The sequence below is a fragment of the Acomys minous genome (assembly GCF_964271855.1).
Source record: "Acomys minous genome assembly, chromosome: 7".
Classification (NCBI taxonomy): Eukaryota; Metazoa; Chordata; class Mammalia; order Rodentia; family Muridae; genus Acomys; species Acomys minous.
The window spans coordinates 115,328,070-115,354,565 of NC_140488.1; the positions used below are offsets into that span (position 1 = coordinate 115,328,070).

Below are 26,496 nucleotides of genomic sequence, written 5' to 3' on the forward strand. Positions count from 1 at the left end.
CTATTCAGTAGGACTACTGGAGAGCTACAGCTGTGGCCACGCATACTCATCCCTGTATTGATCTATCTGAGGAAGTATGGACCTTTGTCCCAAAGTTCCTCCTGCCTGTGATTTTCCTTGTTTAACCCTCAATATTGGTCTCTAAACCATACTACTTGCTATCAAGGTTTACAAAGTGGGGGGAATTAATGTCTAGCCCAGGACTCAGGGAGAGTGTACTTTTTCCCCATTTAAACTTAGTCCAAAGTGCCTCTTTCCTCCTGCTACTCACTGCATTTTTTCAATGTTTAATTAGTTGGTTTGATTTTGTAGTGTGGGAGATGGAAGCCTGCACTTTTTGTTGTGTGGACAAGGGCTTTCTAACAAAGCTACATTCCTAGCTCTCACTAAGCATTTTAAAGTCTTTTCATGTATTTTGTGATTCATGCATTTTAATTTGGCCCATGAGCCTCCTCTTTGGTAGTCTATGGGAGAGTCTGTCTGCATGTATCCTGGAAAAAAACACTATTGCAAAGTACTATCTATTTAAGCTGCTACATAAAGTACAGATAATGAGGGCCTGGAGAGATGGCTCAGAAATTAAGAGCACTGACTGCACGTCCAGAGGTCCTGAGTTCAATTCCTGGCAATCACATATTGTGGCTCACAACCATCTATAATGTGATCTGATGCCCTCTTTTGGCCTGCAGATGTACATGCAGGCAGAAGACTGTATACATAATAATAAATAAATAAATCTAAAAATAAAAAAAGAATAGATAATGAGTGGAATGGAAATTGTAGACAATAAGTCCAAGACAGGCAGATGTCACATTCCTAAAATCAAACAATGAAACTAGCATAAGTTTGAATAACAGCAAAGAGAACAAAAAGACATAGACATATGTTTTGCTGAGAATCAAAAAGAGGATGGTAGGGTAAGTATGAGGACATAGGGAATGAAAAAGTGGTACATATTATAGTCAGAGAGAGACATACAATGTTGTAGTAAAAAATCATGGTTCTTCAAAGAATCAGAGACCCTGGGAAGCGATTTCCACCAAGACCAAAGAAACAATCAACTCTCCTATATTCCTCATGTGCTGTTAGTAAAAAAACAGCCTGGAAATCAATCATAGACTTTGCTATCAAAGACACTTGCGTCTTCCTATTATAAACGTCTTTTGTACCTGCTATGCTTTCACATGACAAATTGTCAGTCCTGTCACAATAATGATTGCTATCCCTTGACAACATCCAAAATTCAGTCTCATTCCAGAGGGAGGAACTACGCACACACAAAAAAATTATGTCACCTCCTTTGACCTCTAGTATAAGCTTCTCTGTGGCCACAAAGTTAACTCTCATCTACAGCAGAAGTGGAACACAGGTAAAGACCACAGACACACCCAGTGAAGGAATGGGGCTCTGTTGAGCTGCTCTGGTGGTTAATCTTGTTGATTTCATTGGACTCAGAAATGTCAGGAAACTAGAAACACATATTATGGTTTTACCTGTGAGGGCATTTCCAGAATGGTTAGATTAGAAAGGTGATGACCTAATAAATAGGATAACTGAAGGAATTCTCTCTTTAATGGATTCAAAACTTGAAGGGATCACTTTGGAGGATGTAGAACTGTACCCAGTAGGGTCTAATTAGAGGAAGTAAGTCTTTAGCATATCATTGGCTGTTGTTCTTTGCCCTAGCCCCTGCTACTATTCTAATCAGCCTGCTGGTCATCATAATGTCAGCTGCCTCACTATGCTCCCTGCTGCCCCGCACCCCACCCCACCCCCGCGCCAATGCTGACCTGGAACAATAAGCAATCAGATATGACCACCTTTAAGATGGTTTTATTAGAAACTGGTAACAGAAATACTATAGCTAACTTCCACAGTTAAACATCAAGGTCATGATAATTGCCATAGTGTTAGCAGTAGATGAAGGGATCCAGGATGACACACATGGCAGGCCAAGAAAGAAGAAGCAATAGCATCCTGGATGATGTTGTAAGATGATACAGTGATGCCAAAGAAACCAAAATCTTTGAGAACATGGTCACAGACTAAGGAGAGTTTGCTATACTAGATATAGTAATATCGCATACTGCAGAGGGAGGAGAGAAATGGCCCATGTTGAGTGGCAAAAATATGGTAAGTCACTATCCCAAACTACAGGCTAATGCCATGTTTACATTCATTACTGCCCATAACTGAGATGTCTAAGTATAAGCATGAGGCCGTTCAAAATGCTAAAGACAGACAATATATAAAGGCAGGAGTTAGACACAAAAGAACCACATTGCTGTTTTAAATAGATACCTTGAAGTAGTCCGCTATTTATCACTTCTGGTTCATTTACTTGAATGGTGTCATCTTCAAGGTAGAAATAGATTTTATAGTACCTTATTCTATAGTTTTCTTGCCTTTTGTCAGGCACTTCATCTTCCATATAGGCATCAAAAGATAATACCTGTTGGGATCATAATTAGAAACGGTGAAAAAAAGAGCAACTTAAAATTAATAATCTTTTTTAAAGAGAAAAGTTGATTTTTCCTATGACATTTTATATATTACTAAAGAGAACAGATATACAATCTAGGTAATAGTATGTTAACATAACCACCCTCTGATTACAACAGCAATAAAAAAACTATATTAAAATAATAAGCCCATCTTTCATCTCTACAATAAAGTGAACTTTTACCTATCTTTGGGATTTCAAAATAGGATTCAAAATGTATGCCAGAAGCAAGAAATACTTTTTAATTCATTATGAACAAAACTTTGTTTATTTTTCCCATTAAAAATAGCATGAAGCAAGCCGGGCATGGTAGCACACAACTTTAATCCCAGCACTTGGGAGGCAGAGGCAAGTGGATCTCTGAGAGTTCGAGGCCAGCCTGGTCTACAGAGTAAGTCTAGGACAGCCAAGACTACACAGAGAAACCCTGTCTTGAGAAACAAAACAAAACAAAAACAGCATAAAGCTACCTTGGTTATGCGATAAAATTATCCTGACTCTTAGTCTTACTGATTGCTTGCCTTAACATAAAAAAAAGGCAGATCTGAAAGCCTTGTAAAATCATGGGTATTCCACCTACTCTTTCTCCAGGAAGCTAAATAATCTAGCTCCGAACTTGGCAATAGGGTTTGGGAATGGAGTGGATTGTAAAGTGGTTGTTAAAAATCAGAGACAGTGAAAGATTGAACAAAATTGAGGACATAACCACTCCAAGGTATGCTTTCAGGAGAATTTTTTACTGTAGATAAGAGAGAGAGAGAGAGAGAGAGAGAGAGAGAGAGAGAGAGAGAGAGAGAGAGAGAGAGAGAGAGAGAGAGAGAGAGAGAGAACAGCCTGAGGCATCTTGGAGAGCCCAGAGCATGGAGAGAAATCAGTACACTGAATATGGCCAGTAGACTGAAGCAGGCCATGAGGAGAAAGAAAGGAGGAGAGCAAGTGAGGAAGAGAAGACAAAGGAGAAGGGGCCAAGGGAAACAAGAGAGCAAAGAGAGCATGTGGCTGAAATGGCAGGGTTATATAGGAATCAAAAGGTGGGGGAAGGGAAGCCAAGCTCAGAGCTTGAAGAGGTTAGACTGGGAAGAGCCAGAGCCAGGACTTTCTAACAGGTGCTTGCCAAGTTGAGAGAGCCTTAGGCCAGCATGCACATTGTATGCTATTAGGCACCACAATCAGCTATTTGTCCTCAGTTTCTTTGGTGCCTGACAAATACATTATATATATATATACACACACAAACACACACACACACACACACACACACACACACACACACACACACACACATTTCCTTTGGGGCCTGACAAATACACTATACACACACACACACACACACACACACACACACACACACACATATTTCCTTAACCACTTTAAAAAACTATCTCTCTTTAACCTTGGAAATCACTCTCTTCAGGATGACCTGCTCATAGAGAAGGCCACAAAAATTGAGGACAATTGGTGAGCCAATATTTCTGTGGTTTCAAGCTGAACTTGGGCCACGTTCGTGGAATGCTCCATTTAAATATTCTCTTTGTCTCTCAACTTTAATTGAATTTTTACTTTATTATGTGTGCACTGTATGTGCGCAGGAGAGTACAGCTGCACATGCCTGGATTCTCGGAGGATAGAAAATGACATCACATGGGATATCCTGCTTTACCATTCTCTGCCATACTCCCTTGAGACAGTGTCTGTCACTGGACCTGGAGCTAGGCTAGCAGCCAGCAAGGCCCAGCAATGCTCCTTTCCCCACTCCACAAAGCACTGGGGTGACAGACACAAATGTGGCCACACTCAGCTTTTGACATGGATTCTGGAGATTCACATTTGTGTCTATAACCCCAGAGCTGCTTTTGAAGTGTGTGCTTCAGATAGAAATGAGCTAAGTACTCCTGGAATAATGTGACGTTGTGTGTTCTTTTATTGTTATAGTGAGAATGTGATGGGCAAAGGACTTGCAGGTTCTATGACACCCAAGTGGAGGACAGAGGGCAACTGTGCAATTAGTTTGCCTTCCTAAGGTGCCTTGCCACCTTAATGTGGATTCCAGGGATCAAACTGTGGTCTTCAGGCTTATGTGAAAAGGCCTCTTACCCACAAAAGTCATCTTTCCAGGGAGGAGAAAAAAATGTGTGTACGCGTGCATGTGTGTGCGTGTGGCGCCCATGTGCACACCTAAAGGTATGTATGTGCTGTATGTTCTCCGATGATCGAAATGAGCTAATGCAGTGGTGGCTGCCACAGGCCAGTGTAAGATGGCAGCAGCATTGGTGAAGGCAGCCTGGAATAGTTAGGGCATCCTCTGGCAGAAGGGTGACGCAAGACAGGAAAGGCAGCTGCAGAGCTCCAATGGCTTATATTTGTAGTTGCTCTAGCTAGACACCCTCCCCTTGACCCCTTTTCATCCAGCTCTGCCTGTTCCCCCTTCTCCTTGACCGCTTCCCCACAGGATGGGGTGGATCCTTTTCCTAAGCTCCCAGGGTTTAGGTCTTACTCCCCTCACTGGAGTCAGTGCTCCGAGGACTGCTTGCCCTTTGCCCAAGCCAGTCCCAGGGTTGCCCCTAGAGAAACCTCCGTAATTCACAGGGACTTCTTGTTCATCTGGTAACCCATTTATATGCTCTCATTTCTCCCTTTATAATTTGAGGACCTGGCTCTGAGTCTCCTCGTCACTGCATAGCCACCACACCATATGTCTCTTTCACCCATCCCAACTTCTCAGGCCCAGCACCTTGTACACCTTGTATAGAAGGCTAAGGTCCAAGAACCTTGAAGTTTAAACTTGTACGCTTTATGATATCATTCTCTTAGTGTGCATCCCCTGTTCCGAAATCTCTGAAGTCAACCTTAGAACAGTGCCACTTGGTCTTTATCAGTTGGAAAGCATCGGGTGACTTGACTTTCTGACTCCCATGATTGTTGGTGGAGTCTGCAAACAAACCAGCACTAGGGCTATCACATTCTCCCCTCCCCCTGCTCTGTAGCTTTTTGAGAAGTATAGTTTGGTTTAGAGTTGAAAAGATACACGTTTTTCTCATAAGCGACTTTTTAGTGTAGGTAGAGCTGGGAGATAACCTTCTTGGCATTTAAATCTTGTGTTAATTTTTTGTATTTATGTTATGGGTATGGGTTTTGTTTAGTAGTCAGAATTGAATTAGGTACGTTATTTTGGTTTTAAATAGTTCTAAGGAAGACCAAACTATTTTAGCTACTATCAGGCTTCAGACACGGGACAAGCAGCTGAGGTGCCCATTTTATCAAATCAGACCTGGCCTCCAGGTTCTCCCACAATTCCTCAGTCCCCACCTTGTTATAGGGCATGGCTGGTATACCTCGCCCTCTACTCTGAACTCTGCTTTTCTGTCTCCCTCTTTTCTTCATGACAACTTCACTGACTCCCTCCGGTGAGGCCAGTGAACCACCTGAAAGCTGCCCCCCCCATAAACCTGCATTTATACTTTAATTTGGCTTGAATTGGCTCCTTTCATAGGTGGCAGGACACCTATCATATGCCCCACTTACATGCATGAGCCCACTACGGTCAGAAAAGGGTAGATCGCCTAGAACTGGAGTTTCAGGTGGTTGTGAATCACCATGTCAGTACTGGGAAATAAACCCAGATCTTTTGCAGAAGTAGTAAGTGCTTTTAACAACTAAGCCGTATCAGTAGCCCAAAAAAATGTGAATTTTAATGAGGGTAACTGAATACTCCTAAAGGATAGATTGATGTGCATTTTATTCATTTCAAATAACCACAGCATTATATAATATATTATATCATATACATAATTAACGTTTTCAACTTCAATTATAAAAACCAAACAAGGGGCTAGGCTGTAGCCTTAGTGGTCAACTGTTGTGCAAGCATGAGGTGAGTGAAGAGACATCCAAAAGATTAAAAGTGATCTCAAAGCCAGTGAGGTGGCTTAGCAGGTAAAAAGCACTTGTGCACAAGCCTGATGATCTGAGTTCAATCCCCGGAACCCATACTAAAAAAAGAAAAAAAAAAGCCAGATGCAGTAACTCAGGTCTGTAATTGTAGTACTCGTGACCAAAAAGGAATCCCAGACAGGAAAATCAGATGGAGCCTTAAGAATGCAATGTAGTAAGAGAAACAAGAGTCTTTGCCACAAAAGCAAAGTAGAAGCAGAGAATACACTCCACAAAGTTGTCCTCTAATCTCTAAATACACATGTGCGCTCACACTCATGCTCCATCCACACTAGATTAAGTAAATATAAAAAGAAGTGATTTCACAAACATAAATGAACTCCATCTATCAGAGAATCCAGAAAAAGGAATTTAAAATCATTAGAAATGAAAATTTATAGAAATCTAACTATGAGTCTAGTCTGCTGCCAAACACCTCTAATCCTGGCATTTGGGAGACTAAGGCAAAAGGACTCCCACCAGTTCATAGCAATAGAGTGTTCCATGCCAACCTAAACAACAAAGTGAGTCTGTCTCAGAAAAAAAAAAATAGTGAAGATGATGCCACAAGGTTTTGTCAAAATTTGTAAGTTAAACAGAGACTAGGTTAAACCTACAGGATATATAACTGTTTGAAATTTGCTTTTTAAAGTATGTGTTGTGTGTGTGTATGCATGTGTGTATGTATGCGTGTGTACACGTATGCATATGTATAGATCATGGCAGTCAAAACACAATTTTTAAGAATCAGTTCTCTTCTTATACATGTAGGTCCTAGGGATCAAAGTTAAGTCTGTAGGTTTGGCAGCAAACACCTCTACCCAGTGAGCAATTTTGCCATTCCTCCTTTTTTTTAATGCAATTTACTTAGAAACAGACTGTGAATGTCATTTGGCACAGAGTATGATCTTTAATCCCCCACATGCCTCCAAAGGCTCTATAGTATTTACTACACTGGGTTATCTATGTAATCACCAAAGCATTTGGAGAGTTTTGATCATAGAGATTACAGAATATAAAATCAGCTCAAAAACAAAGAAAAAAAAAAAACAGGTATATGAGGCAAGATAGGAAAGGTATTTTCTTCAAGGCTGCCAAATACAAATAGTCAAAATACTATGAATGTAACATATATATAACTCCTGATTGTTTCATGGTTCTTGCTATAGGTAGTTTATTACATATATGTGTAATAATATAAATATATAAAAATATTTAATAAAAATTTAAGAAAAGTCTTATGATGAGCCACAAAAAAAAAAAACAATAAACTACATAGCAAAATTCTTGAGCTGTGTGCACATTAGAATCACTTGAGAACCTTTTACACTCCTGATGCTTGGGCTACCTCAAAAGCCACCCCTACCCCTACATGCCCACCCCCACCATCCCCCGTATGACAAAGTTATCTCAGATATCTTTGATTTTTTAAGCTCCCCAGGTGACTGCCAAGTGCAAGCCACCACACCAAGAAATACTGCTACACAGAAAAATCACTATTTAATGCTTTATAGAAGATCCTAATTAAACTGTAAGTAATTTAGAGTACTCCATTAACAGTTATAAGTCACCTACACACCAAAAAAAAAAAAAAAAACCCAGCATTTTCCTTACAGACATAAACATCATTTCAAATTAGGAAACATGTGCATATATGTAATGATCTTGTGACTGTTTCCCAACATATATGGTTTTAAATGCCAGGATAATTCCTTAACAAAATTATAAAGCATCTGCTTTAAAACAACCTCAACAGCCAACATTATATTTCATTAAGCTACGTATATACCACTATCAAGAACAGGATAATACAACCAAAGTATTATTATTTAAAGTTGTTTTTAGAGGTTCTAGCCAATGTAAAAAGAGATAAAATAAAAATATTACAAATAAATAAAACATTACTATGGGTAGATAGGCAAAAGCTAAATAGGTTTTTTTTTAACTTAAAATTTCATTATAAACACAACCAAATTAAAAATATTCAAGTTAGAAAATATAAGAGGAGGAAGTATGCTCACAATAGAATAAAATTTTTTTTTCTACACAGAACCAGTGAGATGGATCAGCAGGTAGAGACTATGAAGCCTGGCCATCAAAATTCAATACCTGGATGCCACACAGTTAAAAGAAAATACCCATTTCCACAAATTGTCTTCTGAAATCCACATGCACACAGTGGCACATGAACACAAGTATACCTACTTGCATATACACTAAATAAATTTTAAAAGATAATAAAATGTTAAATTATATAACCAAAGCAGTTTTAATTAAAACTCTGATCCATATAAAAACTCAAAACATTTACTAGCACATACAGAAGAACTTGACTACAAATAAATTATATTCTGGATATGTACAAAAAATATTTCAATTGGCTATTTCATTGGTATTATGAATTAAATCATAATAATTCTAAGTAAACTTGATAAAAATAAGCTAGGCAGCCTATTAAAATTAAAGAGCAATAGAGACCTAGCTCACCCATATTTTATACCCGAGTACCTCAGTTAGGACAAGAATACAAATCCAGATTGATGAGACACATACTAGCTAGTTAAAAACAATATATTCTGTTTAATACATTAAAAGAATCATAAATCAACAAAACTACTAACAAGAAAGTTGGTTGTATATCCCCACCTAAATAAACTATAAGCCCCAAATACATAACAGATGAAGTATTAGCCTTATTATAACAAATCAACCTCTTTCAGCACGCCACACACATAAAAATAGGGAGGTGAAGGTGATAGCACATGGAAAGAAGGGCAGATGGGTTGGGAGGTCACCACACAACATGAAGACGGAACACCATAATGAATTCTAGGATATAAAAAAAGAAAATATGAAAAGAAACAAAATGGGGAGATATTTTTATAATAATTTTTACATTAAAAAAGACTGTACAAAAAAAAAAAACCCAAACAAACAAACAAAAAAAGAGCCAGTCGTAGTGGCAAACGCCTTTAATCCCAGCACTTTTGGAGGCAGAGGCAGGTGGATCTCTGTGAGTTCGAGGCCAAGTCTGGTCTACAAAGTGAGTCTAGGACAGCCAGGGCTACACAGAGAGACCTTGTCTTGAAAAACAAAACAAAACGAAACAACAACAACAACAGACTATGCAAAAGAAATTAGAAAAACAATTTGAAAGGGTCCACAAATAAAATGTTCACTTTAAGAAATTATTAGATAAGTCCAAAACAAATTGCAGTGAGGCCTCAAGATTCTTACTGTGTGTTTCTTCTCTTATGAAAACACTGTTAATTATGGAGGGTTTAGAGTTATCCAAAGACAGATTATTGTTGTTACAGGCTGGTCATGAACTCCTGAGCACCTGGTATTATAATGCTACCGAAGAATCACCACAATCCACTTTATATGGCATTTTTAAATATTGTAGTTCTTCTGAGTCAGTATGAAGCAATTTGGAAAATCTTATACCAACAAGTCTGGGCACATAGTCCAAAGCGGGGAAATCAAACTAGAAAATTTTAAATGCTTCAAATATATTTTTATTGCATTTTTTAAATTATAAAGGGAAAAGAGTAGAATGAAGGAACCTGAAAAGCTTAAATTTGGCAAAATAACTATATGTTGTGCCTAGAATATTACAAATTCACTAATATGGTTTTGAGAAAAATACAGCAAGAAAATTATTTTAGGTATACAGAAATATTGTTGAAAATGACTAAAAATGGTTATACAGCATAATTTTTAATTAGTATATAGATTTAAATTATGCGTTTTAAAAATTATAACTATGCTAATTGAAAAGGGGGACTAAATACTTGATTATCAGCTTTATGTTAACAATCGACCTCTTTGATTTTCCTCCCACAAAAATGGGGTGAAGTAACCATGCACGGCATAGGGAAAGATACTGCAGTAGGTCACAAGGGGACAGGAAGACAGGATACCAAAGAACATAACAGGATTTCATAAAAGAAATACAGGCACAGGTAAAGTAGGTGAGGAAGGTGGTGTTCGAGTCCAGGAGCGGGTAAAGGCTAGGTCTTCGGCGAAGAGGAGAAAGTTTAAGGGTTAGGGGCGGAGAAAGAGAGTAGTACATAAATTTAAGCTATGCTTTCAAAGCTAAAACTGTACTATTTGTAACGGGGGCAGGACACAAGCCACACGGAGGGCGCGAGCCGACTGGTGACGCAATACAAATACATACAAAACGCTGGCAGCTCACCACGGAGGTCTAGTGCGGACGAGGATGGAGGAGCCAATCACAACAAAGAAGCTTAACAACTAGCAAATACGTATGAGAAGAGGCGGGGTTGAGGAAGGTGCTCAGGCGGGGTTGAGGAAGGTGCTCAGGGCTTCCGGTCTATCCACTGTAGACAAAAGAAATAATGGAAGCTGAGCTATTTCGCTTGCTAACTCTGAGGAGGAAAAGCCTCCTTAGTCAGGAGGCGGCACCCTGAACCTTAAGCCAAACGCTGCATTTTTTGATGAACCGGAAGCACTTCAACAAACAGGAAACAGGGGCTAAAAGCTGAAACGCCTCGTCATTCAGGGAAGGCTGTCGAGGTGTACGGTCGCGCTGTGAAGCGTCTCGACAATCCTGGCCATTAAATTTTCCAAAGCACTTTGAAAGTGCAGTGGAAGGTCTTTGGCAATTCCTGAGCAATCTTAAAATATGAAGAAAGGTTCCTGAGGCATCGCAGAAGGAGTTGCGTGAGTTCCAGTACCGCTCGAGTGGCGCTGAGGTATGAACCCCCGCCCCTAGCAAATTCAGTTGTTCCGGGGACTCCGGGACTTGGTAAAGTAATTTGGAGAGGGTTAGAAACCCTAGGGAGTCCAAGGGCCAAAAACCTCAGAAAATTTTGTAGGCTCTGAAATTTCTCTTGTGCCTCATCCCACAGCTCAATTTCTCCCCTTAATCTTAGGTGTGAGAGGAAAGCTGCCTCCATATCTGCTACCGAAGGCAATTTTCTGCCGTTTGAGGGACGGACTTTTCAAGCCGCCATCCGGTTTGTTAAAGATGGCTTCTCTAGAGGGTGCCGACCATCGTAACAAACATGGCTCCCATAACTCTGAACTTACAGCTGAAACTGAAGGTCCAAATAAGACTGAGGAACAAAAAAAGTCCCAGAAAAAGAGGGCCACAGTTGAAGAACGAGGCTCCTCTCGGATTTACCAGAGAGCTATCCAGAATATCCTGGGGAAAGCCACACAAAAAGAAAGGGGAGGTACTCCAAAAGGCAAGATGGCTCCGACGGCAAAGGGGCTAGCTGGTGCCTCAAAAGGAAAGGGAGAGGCTGGTCCGCCGAAAGGAGAGGTAGAAGATGGAGCCCCAAAAGGAACAGGGGAGGCTGACTCTCCAAAAGGAAAGGGGGCGCCTTGTGCTAGTGAAAAATTCAGGCCAAGAGTACTGCGAGAGCCTGGGGTGGAGCTCCCTAAGGCGGAAACAGAGCATTTTAGAGCTGGATCAAAGCCTGGAGTGGATCACCCCAAGGCTGGAGTGGAGTTTAAGCTTGGCGCCTCTCGGAGGCCAGAAGTACAGTCCTCCAAGCACGGGAGGGGAAGGAATATTCCAAAGCCTGGGATGGAACCTCCAAACCCTGGAGTGAAGCCTCAAAAGCCTGGAGCAGAGCCTCCACAGCCCAAACCAGAGCCTCCAAAGCTTAGAGGGCCGCTCTCAATGTCTGGAGTGGAACCTCCAATGCCTGGAGCGGAGCCTCCAAAGCTTAGAGGGCAGTCTCAACAGCCCGGAGCGGAGCCTCCACAGCCCGGAGTGGAGCCTCCCAAGCTTAAAAGGTGGTCTCGACAGCCCAGAGCAGAGCCTCCCAAGCTTAAAGGGCAGTCTCGACAGCCCGGAGCGGAGCCTCCACAGCGCAGAGCGGAGCCTCCAAAGTTTAGAGGGCAGTCTACACAGCCCGGAACGGAGCCTCCCAAGTTTAAAGGGCAGCCTCGACAGCCCGGAGTGGAGCCTCCAAAGCTTAGAGGGCAGTCTACACAGCCCGGAACGGAGCCTCCCAAGTTTAAAGGGCAGCCTCGACAGCCCGGAGTGGAGCCTCCAAAGCTTAGAGGGCAGTCTGCACAGCACGGAACGGAGCCTTCCAAGCTTAACGGGCAGCCTCGACAGCCCGGAGCGGAGCCTCCAAAGCTTAGAGGGCAGTCTATACAGCACGGAACGGAGCCTCCCAAGCTTAAAGGGCAGTCTCGACAGCCCGGAGCGGAGCCTCCACAGCCCGGAGCAGAGCCTCCACAGTCCGGAGCCAAGCCTCTAGAGCCAGGAGCGGAGCCTCCACAGCCCGGAGCCGAGCCTCTAGAGCCGGGAGCGGAGCCTCCACAGCCCGGAGCAGAGCCTCCACAGCCCGGAGCAGAGCCTCCACAGCCTGGAGCAGAGCCTCCACAGCCCGGAGCCGAGCCTCTAGAGCCGGGAGCGGAGCCTCCACAGCCCGGAGCAGAGCCTCCACAGCCCGGAGCCGAGCCTCCACAGCCCGGAGCCGAGCCTCCACAGCCCGGAGTGGAGCCCCCTAAGTGCATAGTAGTACATCCTAAAGTACCAGCAGAGTTTACCGCAGCTCCAAGGGAGTGTTCTGGTGCCAGAAAGGAGTTTTCTAGGTTAAGCAGACGACCATTCAGAGATGTCCCTTTTGCGTCTCCTTCTCCTAAGATAGGCAGCTTCGGTGAGAGGAAATGGCATTTAAATCGTTATAAGATGCCTAGTGAGGAGCTATTTGGTGACAAAAATGCAGTTCGTTATGAAGAAAGCCACCCACTCCCAAAATATCAGAGTGAGAATAACTCCTGTTCCAATTATTCAGGAAATGACAGATCTAATGTTAAGACCTCCACAGCCAGATTCATTCAGGATGAGCCATTCTCAGCAAGCTTCCCAGCCATTTCACAGACTTTATCCTACAAGAAGAATAAGGATGACCTCCTACAGCCTAAATCATACTATAGCCCTTGGAGTGATTTTACCAGCCCTTGGACCAGCAGTACCAAGATTTCTCAGTATCCCAGCAATAGCAGCAGTATTACCACATCCACACTCAAGGATGAAATAGTCATAAAGGACAGCCGGGCTGGATATTCTTATTACACAATGACCTCTGAAGATACTGTCAGTCATATGCAGGGAATGGAAAACTCAAATTCCCGCAAGATTTTTTCCTCCAAAGGTGCAAAAACACGGACAATGAATACATATCAAGAGGAGAAGCTGCCATATACTCATGGAGCGTGTGCATCTGATTTCCTGCCAAAGAGTCATTTGCATCCAAGCCAACAGGAAGGCTTCATAGATACTCACTGTCACTTGGACATGCTGTTTTCCAAGTTGTCCTTCCAAGGAAGCTTTGCTGACTTCAGGGAAATTTATAGCAGCACTTTTTCTAAGGAATTTCAGGGCTGCATCTCTGATTTTTGTGATCCTCGTACCCTAAGAAAAGGCCTGTGGAAAGAGCTATTGAGTGAAGATCTGGTTTGGGGAGCCTTTGGATGTCATCCTCATTTTGCACGTTACTACAATGAGTATCAAGAAAGAAACATCTTGTATGCCTTGCGCCACCCCAAAGCTGTGGCCTTTGGAGAAATGGGCTTGGATTACTCTTACAAATGTACCACACCTATCCAAGAGCAGTTTCGGGTATTTGAGCAACAACTACGGTTGGCTGTATCTATCAAGAAGCCCTTGGTAATTCACTGCCGAGACGCTGATGAAGATCTACTGGGCATCATGAAAAAATTTGTGCCCTGTGACTACAAGATCCACAGGCATTGCTTCACTGGTGATTACCCAGTCATTGAGCCCCTGCTTGAGTACTTTCCCAACATGTCCGTAGGCTTCACAGCAGTTCTTACCTACTCTACTGCCTGGCAGGCACGGGAGGCTCTGCAAAAGATTCCACTGGAGAGAATTCTTATTGAAACCGATGCTCCTTACTTTCTACCACGCGGGGTTTCCAAAAGTCTTTGTCAGTATTCCCACCCAGGCATGGGCCTGCATACCGTGCAAGAAATTGCCAGAATCAAAAATGAGCCACTGCCTTATGTCTTGAACACCTTGCGGGAGAATACCTATCGCCTCTACAATATTTAAAGAAAGGACACAGCCAAGAGTCCTGAAAAAAATGAGACCAACAGCCTGACAAGACAAAAGGATTTTGAACTTTACCTTTATCTCCAATCAAGAATGATTTCTTGATTTGAAGAAAGAGAAAATCTGGACAAGATGTCTTCCTCAAGATCTCTCCTTAAAACAACTACATTTGATTGGTATGGTGAACTACAGTAAGATGGGAGCAGAGAATGTGAAGGTGTGGCAAGGGCTAAGAACAAGTAGACTTGACTGTGAGCCACTGCGAGTCTTGCATCTGAACTTAGAATGTAATTGTGAAGCTCTTCAGACAGTAGTGTGTCATCACAGCAGAGAAGCTGTTGATTCAGATTGCAGATTGCTTCAAATTTCAACATCAACATGCTAGAAATGCATGAACATCAGCTACTTACTTATTAAGGGCAGTCCTCTGAGACGCTGGAAATTATTTCAGATTCAAGAGAAAAATATTTGTCTTAATGAAGGTTAATATGGTGAAGCAAAGTGCATACTCAAATCCAGGAACCCCATTATTGGGTGAGAAGTGGAAGATCTCTTTTACCCTGCAACAACTACATCCAGAAAAGTTGGCTCACCTCCATCTGACTGAACTCAAAAGTTACTTTCACAGAGATGTTTTCTCTGACTACCAATCTATTAGGACACATGATCCTTTTGTTTGTTTAAATCGCACTTACTTAGCCTGTTTTGAATATACTTGTGTGCTCATTAGCTACTTTAACTATGTTGTAAGGTTTCAAGCTTTTCAGACTTGTTATGCACTTAATCCTCTATCTTAGAATTACGTTTAGGGAGTAAGCAAAGACATTTTGATATATGCATCAATAACTAAATTTATTAGCATTTTGGAAAGTTAATTACAATATGTGGAATGGAAAGTGATACTAGGAAAGTAATAGAGAATAAGCTATTATGCCCCTCTCTGATTTAAATGCTAAGGCAAAAATTAAGGGCATATGTATTCTGCTTTTAGGTGCCAAATAGAAGGTATGGCAAGTCTTACCAGGAAACTGGCATACCATACTTGGTATAAATAATAAAATGTATCATAGATTTCCCCTTTGTTTGAGAATCCAGTCTTTTGAAGAAAAGGTTTTAAGTGAAAATTAGTTGTATTTTAACAGAACCAAAGAAGTTAGTAGAGTGAAAACAGCTTAGTTTTATTGTAGTTTTCAAGACACAAACTTGAAAAAAACTCCTTTTGAACTGTGTATCTTTTTTCCCACTTAAAGTATAAACTAGACATTGTTTAAAGTACCCTTCGACCTATAGGGGCCTGACCTTCTTTTTAGAAGACTGTACAAAATGGGATTTTATGAGCACACATTTTAGGAAAAAACTGGGTTATATATATAACCCTATGTAGTCTTTTCATCTGTTTTAAATTTTAAGGTTTCATGTGTCCTTAGATGTATTAGCATATACCATAAATACTCAAGAAGAGACATTTCTCATTTTCTTAGAGATTAATATGACGTACAACTCAATAAAAAACTCTCCAGAAATACCAGCTTGGGAAATGCTATATTAGCCATCCTCTGTGGGTGAGCATTACCTTAATTACATTTTACTCTACTCACTGTATTTGAGTATCCTCTTTCATTTACCTTTCTTACTACCTAAGCTTCATGAAAGAGGAAAATTAATAGTACCTTGTAAAGTAAGCATTTCAAAGCAAGCATGAACAAAAATTGCATTTGGAGCTGAGGGTGTGGCTCAACAGTAGGGAGCACTTGCCTTATACTTGAAAGGCCTTGCATTCTAACCTCAGCATCCACAGGGCAAGTACATACTACCTGCATTTTTAAGTACACATTCAGACAGATCAAAAAGAAATACAAGTAAGGAAAGTATTTTTCCTTTCCAAAAGAATGTTATTTTTACAGGAAACCTATCTTTCTAACTTGCTTTATTTTTTCCTCCACATTTTTTTTACAGTAAAAGACTAGTATATTCTTCACTTTCTTAACATGCAGAACACTTCATCACTTTTTTTTCAAGAATGGGACTGAGCAGGGAGTCCTGTCTGAATGACCTACATTAAAAATGATAATCTTCATTTACAGAATCCAGGGAACTTTAAAATAGACATTCTATAAAATGTGTAAAATTTGAGACGCTTTATATTTTTGATGTTTTCTGTGAGGTTTTTTTTGTTTGGTTGGTTGGTTGGTTGGTTTTGGGGAGTGGGTTTTATTTGTGTTTTTGATACAGGGTATCACTATATACCCTAGGTTGATCTGGAACTCATGAGATCTACCTGCCTCTGCTTTCTTAAGAGTTTATCATACCCAGCCCTCCCCCTTTTTTAAATATATGAAGGTATGTGCATGTGGGTGCCTACAGAAAGCAGGAGGAAGATGTTAGATCTGCTGGAACTGAAATTTAAAGCAGCTATTAGCCACCCAATATGGGAACTGAACTCTGCCCTCTGCAAGATCAGTATATGCTCTTAACTGCTGAACTCTGTCTTGGGTTCCCTATAAATAGTTTCCTACTTAAGCAGTAGGTGTTCTTTAAGCTTCAAACAATTATTATTTACTCTTTATTTTTTGGTATGGCACTTAGTATATCTGTTGTCCTATTTTAGAGGTATCAGACCCATTAGGGCAGCAGGTGTTCTAAAAATGAAGTTAGTCCAGAACCACAGGGCTCCCCCTGGCATTCCTTTTAGGACACTTCAACATTTTGCCTCACTTCAATTTTTAAAAGGCAGTAGTGGGGGATATAGCTCTCTGGAGCAGTGTATGTTTAGCACACAGAAGGCCCTAGGTTCAATCAGCAGCACTTAACAAAAATAAAAGTCAGCCATGTTTATAATGAAAGCTCAGAGGGGGAGCTTTAGGCCACTTTATCTTAAGAGACCAAAGGATTTTGTTCTTGCAGATTTTATTCATACCTAACCTTGAGATTCATACCTGCTTACTATTAAGTTTTCAGAATTCCTAGTGAATAAAACATAAGAGGGAGAAACAAACCGTAAGGCTGTAATCCTACCACTTAGAGACAATCAGATTAGTTTTAGAGTGACTTTTTTTTTCAGTCCTCTAGTATTTCCATAGTTATTGGCCAATCCGTTCCTAGGCCAGTTTTGCTAATATTTGCTATAGCATGTGCCACCACACTGGGCTTTTGATCTTTTTTAAACTGCAAAGTGCCTATAGTTTTAAAGCAACGTTAAATGAGAAACATTTTTAGAGGTTATAAAGGTGATAGAGAAAGATGATGTATAGACAAGATTAATTTCTTTCCACTCCTAGTTGATAGATTTTAACTGTTACTGCAATTTTTAAAAACAAATTCAAGCATTCCAAAAATTAGTAACGGCTGAAACTCATCTGAACAAAACCAGTATGTTATATATGTTCCTATCTTGCATATGGAAACTGTTTAATTGTTATCCTTAAGTTTTTCAATAAATGTTTAAAATGTTTAATTATGTTTTCGATTTTATTTCTATTTCCTAATTAACTCTAATATGTTCCCCTATGATTGAACAGTTTAATTTATTTAATTTTTTCTGCTTTTTTTTTTTTGAGACAGGGTCTCTCTCTATAGTCCTGGCTGTTGTGGTACTTGTTTTATAGACCAGGCTAGCCTCCAACTCAGAGATTCGCCTGCTTCTGCCTCTCAAGTGCTGGAATTAAAGGTGTGCACCACCATGGCCAGCCTGATTTATTTAATTTCTTGATTGGTTTCAGTAAACCTTCAAGTGGTAATGCTGGGTGGTTATAGATTTTCTGGCCACAAACATGATCCCCTTAAAAGAAACATACATTACTCCACTGGCTCGCAGCATTTAATACTGCAATTTCTTCCTTTAGGGCAGCAGGCTCAACTTGTGGCTTGATATACCTGTGGAGTTGCATATCCAGTATTCTGCATATCCTATATTTAAATTATGATTCTTAACAGTAGCAAAATTACAGTTATGAATTAGCAATGAAATAATTTTATGGTTGGGGGGGGTCACCACACTTGAGGAACTATATTAAAGGGTAGCCACATTAGGAAAGTTGAGAACCACTGCTTTAAGGTGTAAGTACCATTTCTGGCTCTGCTTTATCACTCCTTTGCATTATGTAGTATAAAACTGTCAGATTGCATAATTTATTGGCTTTTTTCTTCACAAACTTGGTACAGAATACTCAGTTTGCAGATCTAGGTCTTTCTCTTTTTGTAGTTCAAAAAAGTGGAGTATTTTTTATTGTTTTCTTATAGTATATTTAATCAGCTTCACTTTGAGTTTCCATCTTTCTAAACTGTCATCTCGCTACTCTTAGACTTGACTTTTAAGAGAGATTATCATTTCTCTTCCTAATATTCTATTTTTCCAGGTTTTTTTTCTTCTTCACATGATACAACCTGTAGTTTGCTGACATTGTTTTCATTTTGCAGCAACCTACACTTCTCATTGGGCAATATTTTGAACTTGCTCTTTATGTTCTGTTCTTCTAACAAGGTTTTTCACTGTGTATGTTGTATCACTTCCCTTTGTTCAGTAGAAAACAACATACATTGTGACCAAAAGTAGTCATTACCTAGAGAAAACATACTGTTTGTTTGTGTCATGGTCTCATTATATAGTCCTGGCTGGCCTCCAATTTAGAATCTACCTACCTCTGCCCCCACCCCACCCCAAGTGTTGGGATTAAAGGCACACATCTAGCCCTATTGTGTTTTAATTGCTTATGTATGTAGGGGGTGGGTATGTGCACATGAATGCAAATACCCTAGGAATCAGATCCCCTGGAGCATCAGATCCCCTGAGCTGGAGTTACAGGCAATTGTGAGCTGTTTTGGCATGGGTGCTAGGTACCAAATGTGGGTCTTTTGCAAAAGCAGAATTTACTCTTAACTGCTGAGTCATCTCTCCAACCCACAAAACACACTTTTAAATAGGGAGATACCTTTTTTTTTTAACCTTATTTTCCATTTATGTTGTAATATCACTTCAGAAGTGTCATACTGGCTGAGATCCGGTCTCACTACAGAGCCCAGCCTGCCTGAACTCATAATCCTGCCTCGGCTTTCCAAAGTCCTGAAATCAGAGGTGTGTGTTAGCATGGCTCACTGATTAGGTAGATATAATGGACCCTGCAGTGTATTATTCATTTTTATACTGCCTGTATTATTTACTCATATAAAGTGGGTCAGACTGGTCCTTTTCATATAGAATTCAAGGTTTTGGAAGTGAAGTTAAGTAAGTACCCAAGATTTCAAGGTAAAAGAATGAAACAGATGAAAACTCAAGCTTCCCAGCGTTAGAGACCACAGATTTATCCATAACCCTTGAATTATCCCAAAAGCTTTGCTTACATTTGCTCAATAGACGATATAAAAATTATCATTGGGGTTTGAGAAAATGCTCTGACCATATCAAGAAGGGCCAGTGAAATACCTAAGTGGGAAAAGATGCTTGTTGCCAGGCCCGATGACCTAAGTTGGAATCCCGAGACCCACACCATGGAAGGAGAGAAGTCACTCCCACAAGTTGTCCTCTGACCTCCGCATGTGTATATACACTCACAGGTAAGTAAAATTTAAAATAGTAAATTTTATCTAAACAAATAGATGCCATTTTAAAAGATAGTATGGGGAAGTGCTGTACCTAAAAGTATCAGGCACAAACATCACAATTAAAATGGGTCTGTACAGCAGATTACCAAGAAGAGACTTGATACCCTATGAGCATATACAGGGGGAGGAAGTCCCCCTCAGGAACAGTCATAGGGGAGGGGAATAAGGGGAAAATGGGAGGGAGGGAAGAATGGGAGGATACAAGGGATGGAATAACCATTGAGATGTAATATGAATAAATTAATAAAAAAGGAAAAAAATTACTTTCAAAAAAATAAAATAAAATAAAATGGGTCTGTAAAAGAGACGTTAGATCAGGAAATCTACAGGTAATGAAGGAAACAATATGCAATGTTCCAGGAACACGAATATTTTCTATAACTGAGTTACAAGCTGTAAGTAATTCTGTCGACCTAATGGCTGAATGAAAGCGTTGGTAACAGGGATGACTAGACCAGAAGGGCAAAGGGGGCTAAAAGATGAGTGGTCCCTGGGCCATGCAAAGGAAGTAGAAGGATTCTAAAGTTTCCTGTAGCAAATTATGCAATGGGAAGAGAGAAGCAGGCTAACAGTAGAGATGTCAATAAGGCTAGTCAGAAAGACAGTGGCATGGTGGCAGCAATAGTAAAAGGGAACATTCAGAGGAACACGAGAGGATAAAAGTCAACTGATGGCTAACAGGTAATAGTGATTCTGCTATCTGTTTTAACATAAGCCTTATTTACCGAGTTAGCACTCTGATATAAAGTCAAGCCAATGTGGCTTAGTGTCACTGTGGTATTATAGTCTCAGTAAAATGTCCTGACAACTAACAGCAGTAGGAAAAGACATCTTTCCTTAGACTGCTGAAAAGCAAACTCTAAAAGGTGATCCAATCTACACCCCCCAAAAGGCCTGTCCTGTCTTCAAAAAATATTGTTATTTTATGTGTGAGTGCTTTGCCTGCATGTATGTATGTGCACCATGTGGATGCCTGGTGCCCATGCAGGGCAGACGGAGGCTGTGGGTCTCCTGGAAGTGAAGTTAGAAGCAGTTGTGAGCATCTGCTGTGGGCGCCAGGAACTAAACCCTGATCTTCTGCACAAACAGCCAGTGCTCTTAACTACTACTGGGAAGACTTAGAGGCTGCTTTTGCTGGGATATCAATGACTGTAGATACACAATTAAGAGGGAAGGACATGGAAAGCTTCTATGACAACCCTTACCCTCCCGAGCCTCACCCCCTCCTCAAAGTAACAACCTACACAGGAAATCACCAAAGAGAACTCTGAAAAAGTGTAGTGGCTTCTGGTGGGGGGTCAAGGAGGGGAAGGACTCACTTCTATTTAAGGGGCAGGCCAATAAAAGTTTGACCATGCTCCAGTGAATATATAGACAACACAAATTGGACTTTTTTCATTATTTTTATTTTTATGTTTTTGGGGGGCCACAAGAGTTGGGGGGCAAATATGAAAGGACTGGAAAGTGAGTATGATCAAGGTACATATATAAAAGTCCCAGAGAATCAATTAAAATGTTATGTTAAAAAATTCTGACTGTAAAACTCAGAGGAACCCTTAAGGGATGGGGAATGGGACAAAATGAAATAAGCGAGGGCAGATTTTTTTGCTGCACAGGTGATATATAGTAAAAAAAAAAGAAAGCTAGGGGCTAGCAATAATGTCCCTATTGCATATCACCAAGAAGGAAAGCTTTAATAAAGACCAATTAGAGTAGAGTGGAACATACGGTTTCTTACTTACTTTTAAAACAAATGCTAAAGTAACTGCCCTGAAAAGTCTGGTGGTAGAAAGTCATCAAGTCGAAGTAAAGATAGACAAATAAATCCCTTGGAAAAGATTTTATAGCATGAGCAGAAAGAAGAAAGGTTGGATCGCAAAAGAAACAGAATTCCAATTAAACATAAAATATCTATATTAAATTGCCTTAGGCTAGACAAACGACCATGCTATGAAATCTGTATATCTGCTTTCTATGTATCTTTTCAAAGTCATAGCTCACATCTTATATGTCAGACTCCGGAGTGGACACACTATAAGACTCCATTTATATGGACTGCAAGAACAAACAAAACTAAGCTATAGTGAAGGAACTCAGAAAAATGGGAGGACAAGAATGGAGATACTGCTCAGCAGTTAAGAGCACTGCACACAGAGATGTTACATCTCAGCACCTACATTATAGGTGGCTCACAACAACTTCTAAGTCCAAATCTAGGGGACCCAGTGTCCTCTTTTGGCCTCCACAGGCACCTACACTCATGTGCACTTACTCGCATCCAGATATATAATTAAAAATATTAAAAACAAATACGTTTGCCTGGTGAAATGGCTCTGCAATTAAGAGTACTGGATGCTGTTCCAGAAGACCCAAGTTCAATTCCCAGCACCAACCTGGTAGCTCATACTCACCTGTAACTCCGCTTCTATGAGATGTGACACCTTTTGGCTTCTGTTGGCACCAGGCATTAAGTGGTACAAAGACATACATACAAGCAGAACAGCCATATGCATTTTTTTTAAAGCAGGAACTAAAGAAATGAGTTGGCAGTTAAAAGCACTTGTTGCTCTTCCAGGGCACCTGTGTTTGGTTCCTAGAACCCACATGGTGGCTCACAACCATGGGTAACTCCAGTTCCAGGGAAATGGACTCCTTTTGCCCTCTATAGTTACCAGGTGTCCACATTGTGTATATATGTACATGTAGGGAAACACACACACATAAATACATGTAAAAGAAGACAACTGAAAAGTTGTAAAATAAACAAATAACTTTTTTTTTAATGGGAGGAGAACTGAATGAAGAGGACACAAAAAAGGTAATTGGGGTACTTTAATCTCTTGTTATGGTTTGATAAAATGTCACTGGAGAAATCTGAAAGGAAGGGCACATAAGAACTCATCGGACAGCTTTTATTATTTCTTATGAGTCCAGAATTATTTCAAAAGTATTATTAAAAACAAGAATATGGTTAGAATTCACAGTTAATATTTGTATTATTTCCCGCTATTTGTATTCAAGTAGAAAATCAAAAGTGGTCAATGATTTCTAAGTATTTCAAATAAACCTGTACCTGGTTTGAAATCAGAAGTGGAAAATATAAAGGTAACCATGAATTTTTTTTTTCAAGAAACAATTTCTCTGTGTAGCCTTCACTATCCTGGCCTCGCTATGTAGACCAGGCTGGTCTTGAACTTACAGAGATTTGCTTACCTCTGCTTCCTGAGTGCTGAGATTAAAGGTGTGCGCCACCATGACTTCTATACATTACAAACACAGAGAAAATTATAAATTGGCCTAAGTTTAAAGCCAACAAATGACAGGGTTTTATGGATAAAAAAAAAGTCCATGTGCACAGTGGATAACCATTTGAGATGTAGCGGGAGGGTAGTGATCTGCCACCCAAGGGGACAAGTCTCAGGATAATCCAACCCTACCTTCATTTTGACCTTTGGATTTCAACCTCCAGAACTGTAGAGAAAATACATTTTGCTTTTAAGCTATCTAGTACATAGTATATGGTACATACATATTTTCTTATGGGACAGGGAACAGTAATATAAACCCATATATTAAGCTGTCATTGTATACCATAAAATTTAGCTCCTAAAAATTAGCCCTTACAATTACACTAGTCAGTGGCTTTTTAGTAAATTTATAGTGCTGCATAATAATTCATACAATCTAGTTGAGAACAATCTAGAACATTTCTATCACCCTTGAAATGTTTGCTCTGCATGCCCCAAGCAAGGATCAGTTTGCCTTTTCTTATATATTTTTTCTAGAATTCCATGTAGATGGAATCATAAAATATGAAGATTTCTGTATCTGGCTTCCTTTTATTTAGCATGCTTTTCTAGTTCACCCATGTCTTAGCATTCTTCAGGAGCTTATATTCCTGAATAATCTTGCTTATCTATTATAAGTAAATAGATGTTTGGGTTATTGCCTGGTTGAGGCTATTGCAAATAAAAATTGAGGCTGTTTCAGCTAAAAGATTCATTAGGTGGAGGCTGCAGAAATGACTCAGTGTTTGAAGTATTGTTGTGCAAGCATGAGGACCCGAGTTCAACCCCCAGAACCCACATTTTTAAAAGCCAGACACAGAGAGCATATGTTATTGTAAGGCTGGGCAAGTGGTGCCAGAAAAATCGCTTGAGTTCACTGGCCAGCCAGTCTAGCTGAAGAGGTGAGCTCCAGGTTCCAATGAAAGACTGTATCTCAAAAAAATGTGGATGGCTCCTGAGGCCTCCACATGCACATGCACACATGCACTTGTACAAACCTATGTACTTCTGTATACATACACATGCACAGACACAAAATTTTTAAAAATTCACATGCAAAAAATATGAAGGGATGCTGGAAAAATGGCTCTGCAGTTAAGAGTACTTGCTGCTCTTGCAGAGGATCTGGTTTTAGTTTTTCTGCACCACATGAGGCCTCATGACTATATGTAACTAATTCCAGAAGATCTGATTGCCTCTTCTGGCCTCTGAGGGTGCCAGAAATATGCACGGTGCACGCAAATATAAGCAGGCAAACATATTCTCTCTCTCTCTCTCTCTCTCTCTCTCTCTCTCTCTCTCTCTCTCTCTCTCTCTCTCTCTCACACACACACACACACACACACACACACACACACACACAAAATTTTTAAAATAAAAATAAAATACAATTTTGCTTGGATAGGTACGTAAAAGTAAAATTATCTGGTCATGTGGTAAGTATATCTCTATTTAAGAAGCTAGGAAACTGTCTTTTAAAATGGTGGTACTACACCAGGAATGTAGTCATTCTTCTTAAATTATAGCTGTTTTGATAGGGATATGCCAATAGCTACTAAAATTTCAGCTTAAAATGACTTTGGGCTAATGAGAATAACCCATGGCCTATATGTTAAAAACAAAAACAAAACAAAAAGAAACCCCAAAACAATCAGAAACAAAAAACTGGGACTGGAGAGATGGCTCAGTGATTGATAGCTTGCTTGTACTTCTCTCCCAGAAGAGTGAGTTTGGTTTGTAAAGAATCCACTTCAGGCTATAAGCCACCTTAACTATAGTCCCCCCCCGGGGGGGGGTCTGACACTCTTCTGGCCCCTCTATGGAGAACTGAAGTCATACGCGGCACACCCACAAACAATTAAAACTAAAAATAAATATTTTTTTAAGCAGAGGCCTATAATGAAAGTTTTAAAATTTTGCCAAGGAGTCAATTTCTAGGTTATAAAGAAAAAAGTTAAACTCTTCTTTAGTAAAATACTCATTTACGAATCTCATTCTTTTAATTCCTCCACCCCCTCCAAAAAAAGTTATTCCAGGTTTCGGGATATTTTTAATACTTTTATTAAATGCTTTCTGAATTTCAAAAGATGATTAAAGAAACCCCTATTGTATAATGAAATTGGAAACTCTCATTTTAACATACATTTAAAGGCTGTAATTGTGTGCTTTACTCTTAATGATAAATGTAGAATACATAGTTGAGAATTTGGGGCATCACATGTTTGATTTCTTCTCTAAATAACTAAAGATTTATATAATTGTGGTAAAACATGGGAATTAGATGGGAATGTACTGCAATTACCCTGTTATAATTATACATATTGGTCTCTTACAAAATGTTTTTAGCAGAAATCAGATAATATAAAAATTACATAAACCTATGGAAAAGTTTCTATTTGCAATTTGAGGTACAGCTTAAAGGTATAGTACCTGACAATTTTCAAAGTGTAACTTCTTTTAATTTCATACAGTGATTATATTTTATAATACCTTAATTGACTTTAGACAAGATTTGTACAATCTGTATTTATGCATTGTTCTTTGTCAATCATGTGAAATTTTTATGGAGTTAACCAGTCCTAAACCCCCCCTTGCAGAAAAACTTGAAATTTTGACTGGTACTGAACCAGAAAAGAAAATAAGCCCCTAAGGCCTGCCCACCTAATACTGTCAGATGGCCTGGTATTCCCCCGAGGAACAAAAACAATTTCAATCAATAACACCAGACGGGCCACCCTGTGACTATGATGGATAAAGAAAAAAAAACAAGACAACTCCATAATTATGTGTGAACACAGAAAATGAATGATATCCCAGACCCAAAAAAGCGTCAGACTCCCTGTTTCCTGGCTCACAGTGGTAACAGCAGCTTTTCTCTCCATTACAGCAAATAGCCTCTCTCCAGTCTGATCTCTCTGTCAAAGAAATGTGTTAAGATATACCCAATCATAAAAGCATGCCTGCTTCCTGATAATATCTAATCCAGAACAACTCTTCTTTTCCATAAGTGGCCCCCAACATCCTCTGCCCAAGCTCCAATCTTACCCTATGTCTTTTCTGATACCTGCTAAGAAAGCAGTGCATAAGAAACCAACTTGCTCATTTTTTTAGGT

The 26,496-nt window shown here is 39.9% G+C and overlaps 2 protein-coding genes across 4 annotated transcripts in view; one reads left to right on the top strand and one right to left on the bottom strand.

The window, feature by feature from the left end:
- The window catches only part of EFHC2 (EF-hand domain containing 2), a 269,672-nt gene that overhangs the window by 101,056 nt on the left and 142,120 nt on the right, over positions 1-26,496 (bottom strand). For 2 of the 3 annotated variants that reach the window (XM_084788869.1, XM_084788870.1), the window contains one exon: positions 2,302-2,452. In XM_084788869.1, coding sequence (XP_084644995.1) covers positions 2,302-2,452 — 151 coding nt within the window. Of the gene's footprint in view, positions 1-2,301; positions 2,453-10,616; positions 10,683-26,496 lie in introns of those variants that run through there. The other variant, XM_084788871.1, reaches the window with a different exon arrangement.
- LOC311602048 (uncharacterized protein) lies at positions 10,766-17,854 on the top strand. The gene is made up of 2 exons (XM_084789749.1): positions 10,766-11,154; positions 11,335-17,854. Exon 2 carries the CDS (start codon positions 11,430-11,432, stop codon positions 14,496-14,498), a length of 3,069 nt encoding a protein of 1,022 aa, XP_084645875.1. The 5' UTR covers positions 10,766-11,154; positions 11,335-11,429; the 3' UTR covers positions 14,499-17,854.

Coding starts and splice junctions, on each gene's coding strand:
- LOC311602048 (XM_084789749.1), top strand. CDS start 11,430: ATGGCTTCTCTAGAGGGTGCCGACCATCGTAACAAACATGGCTCCCAT.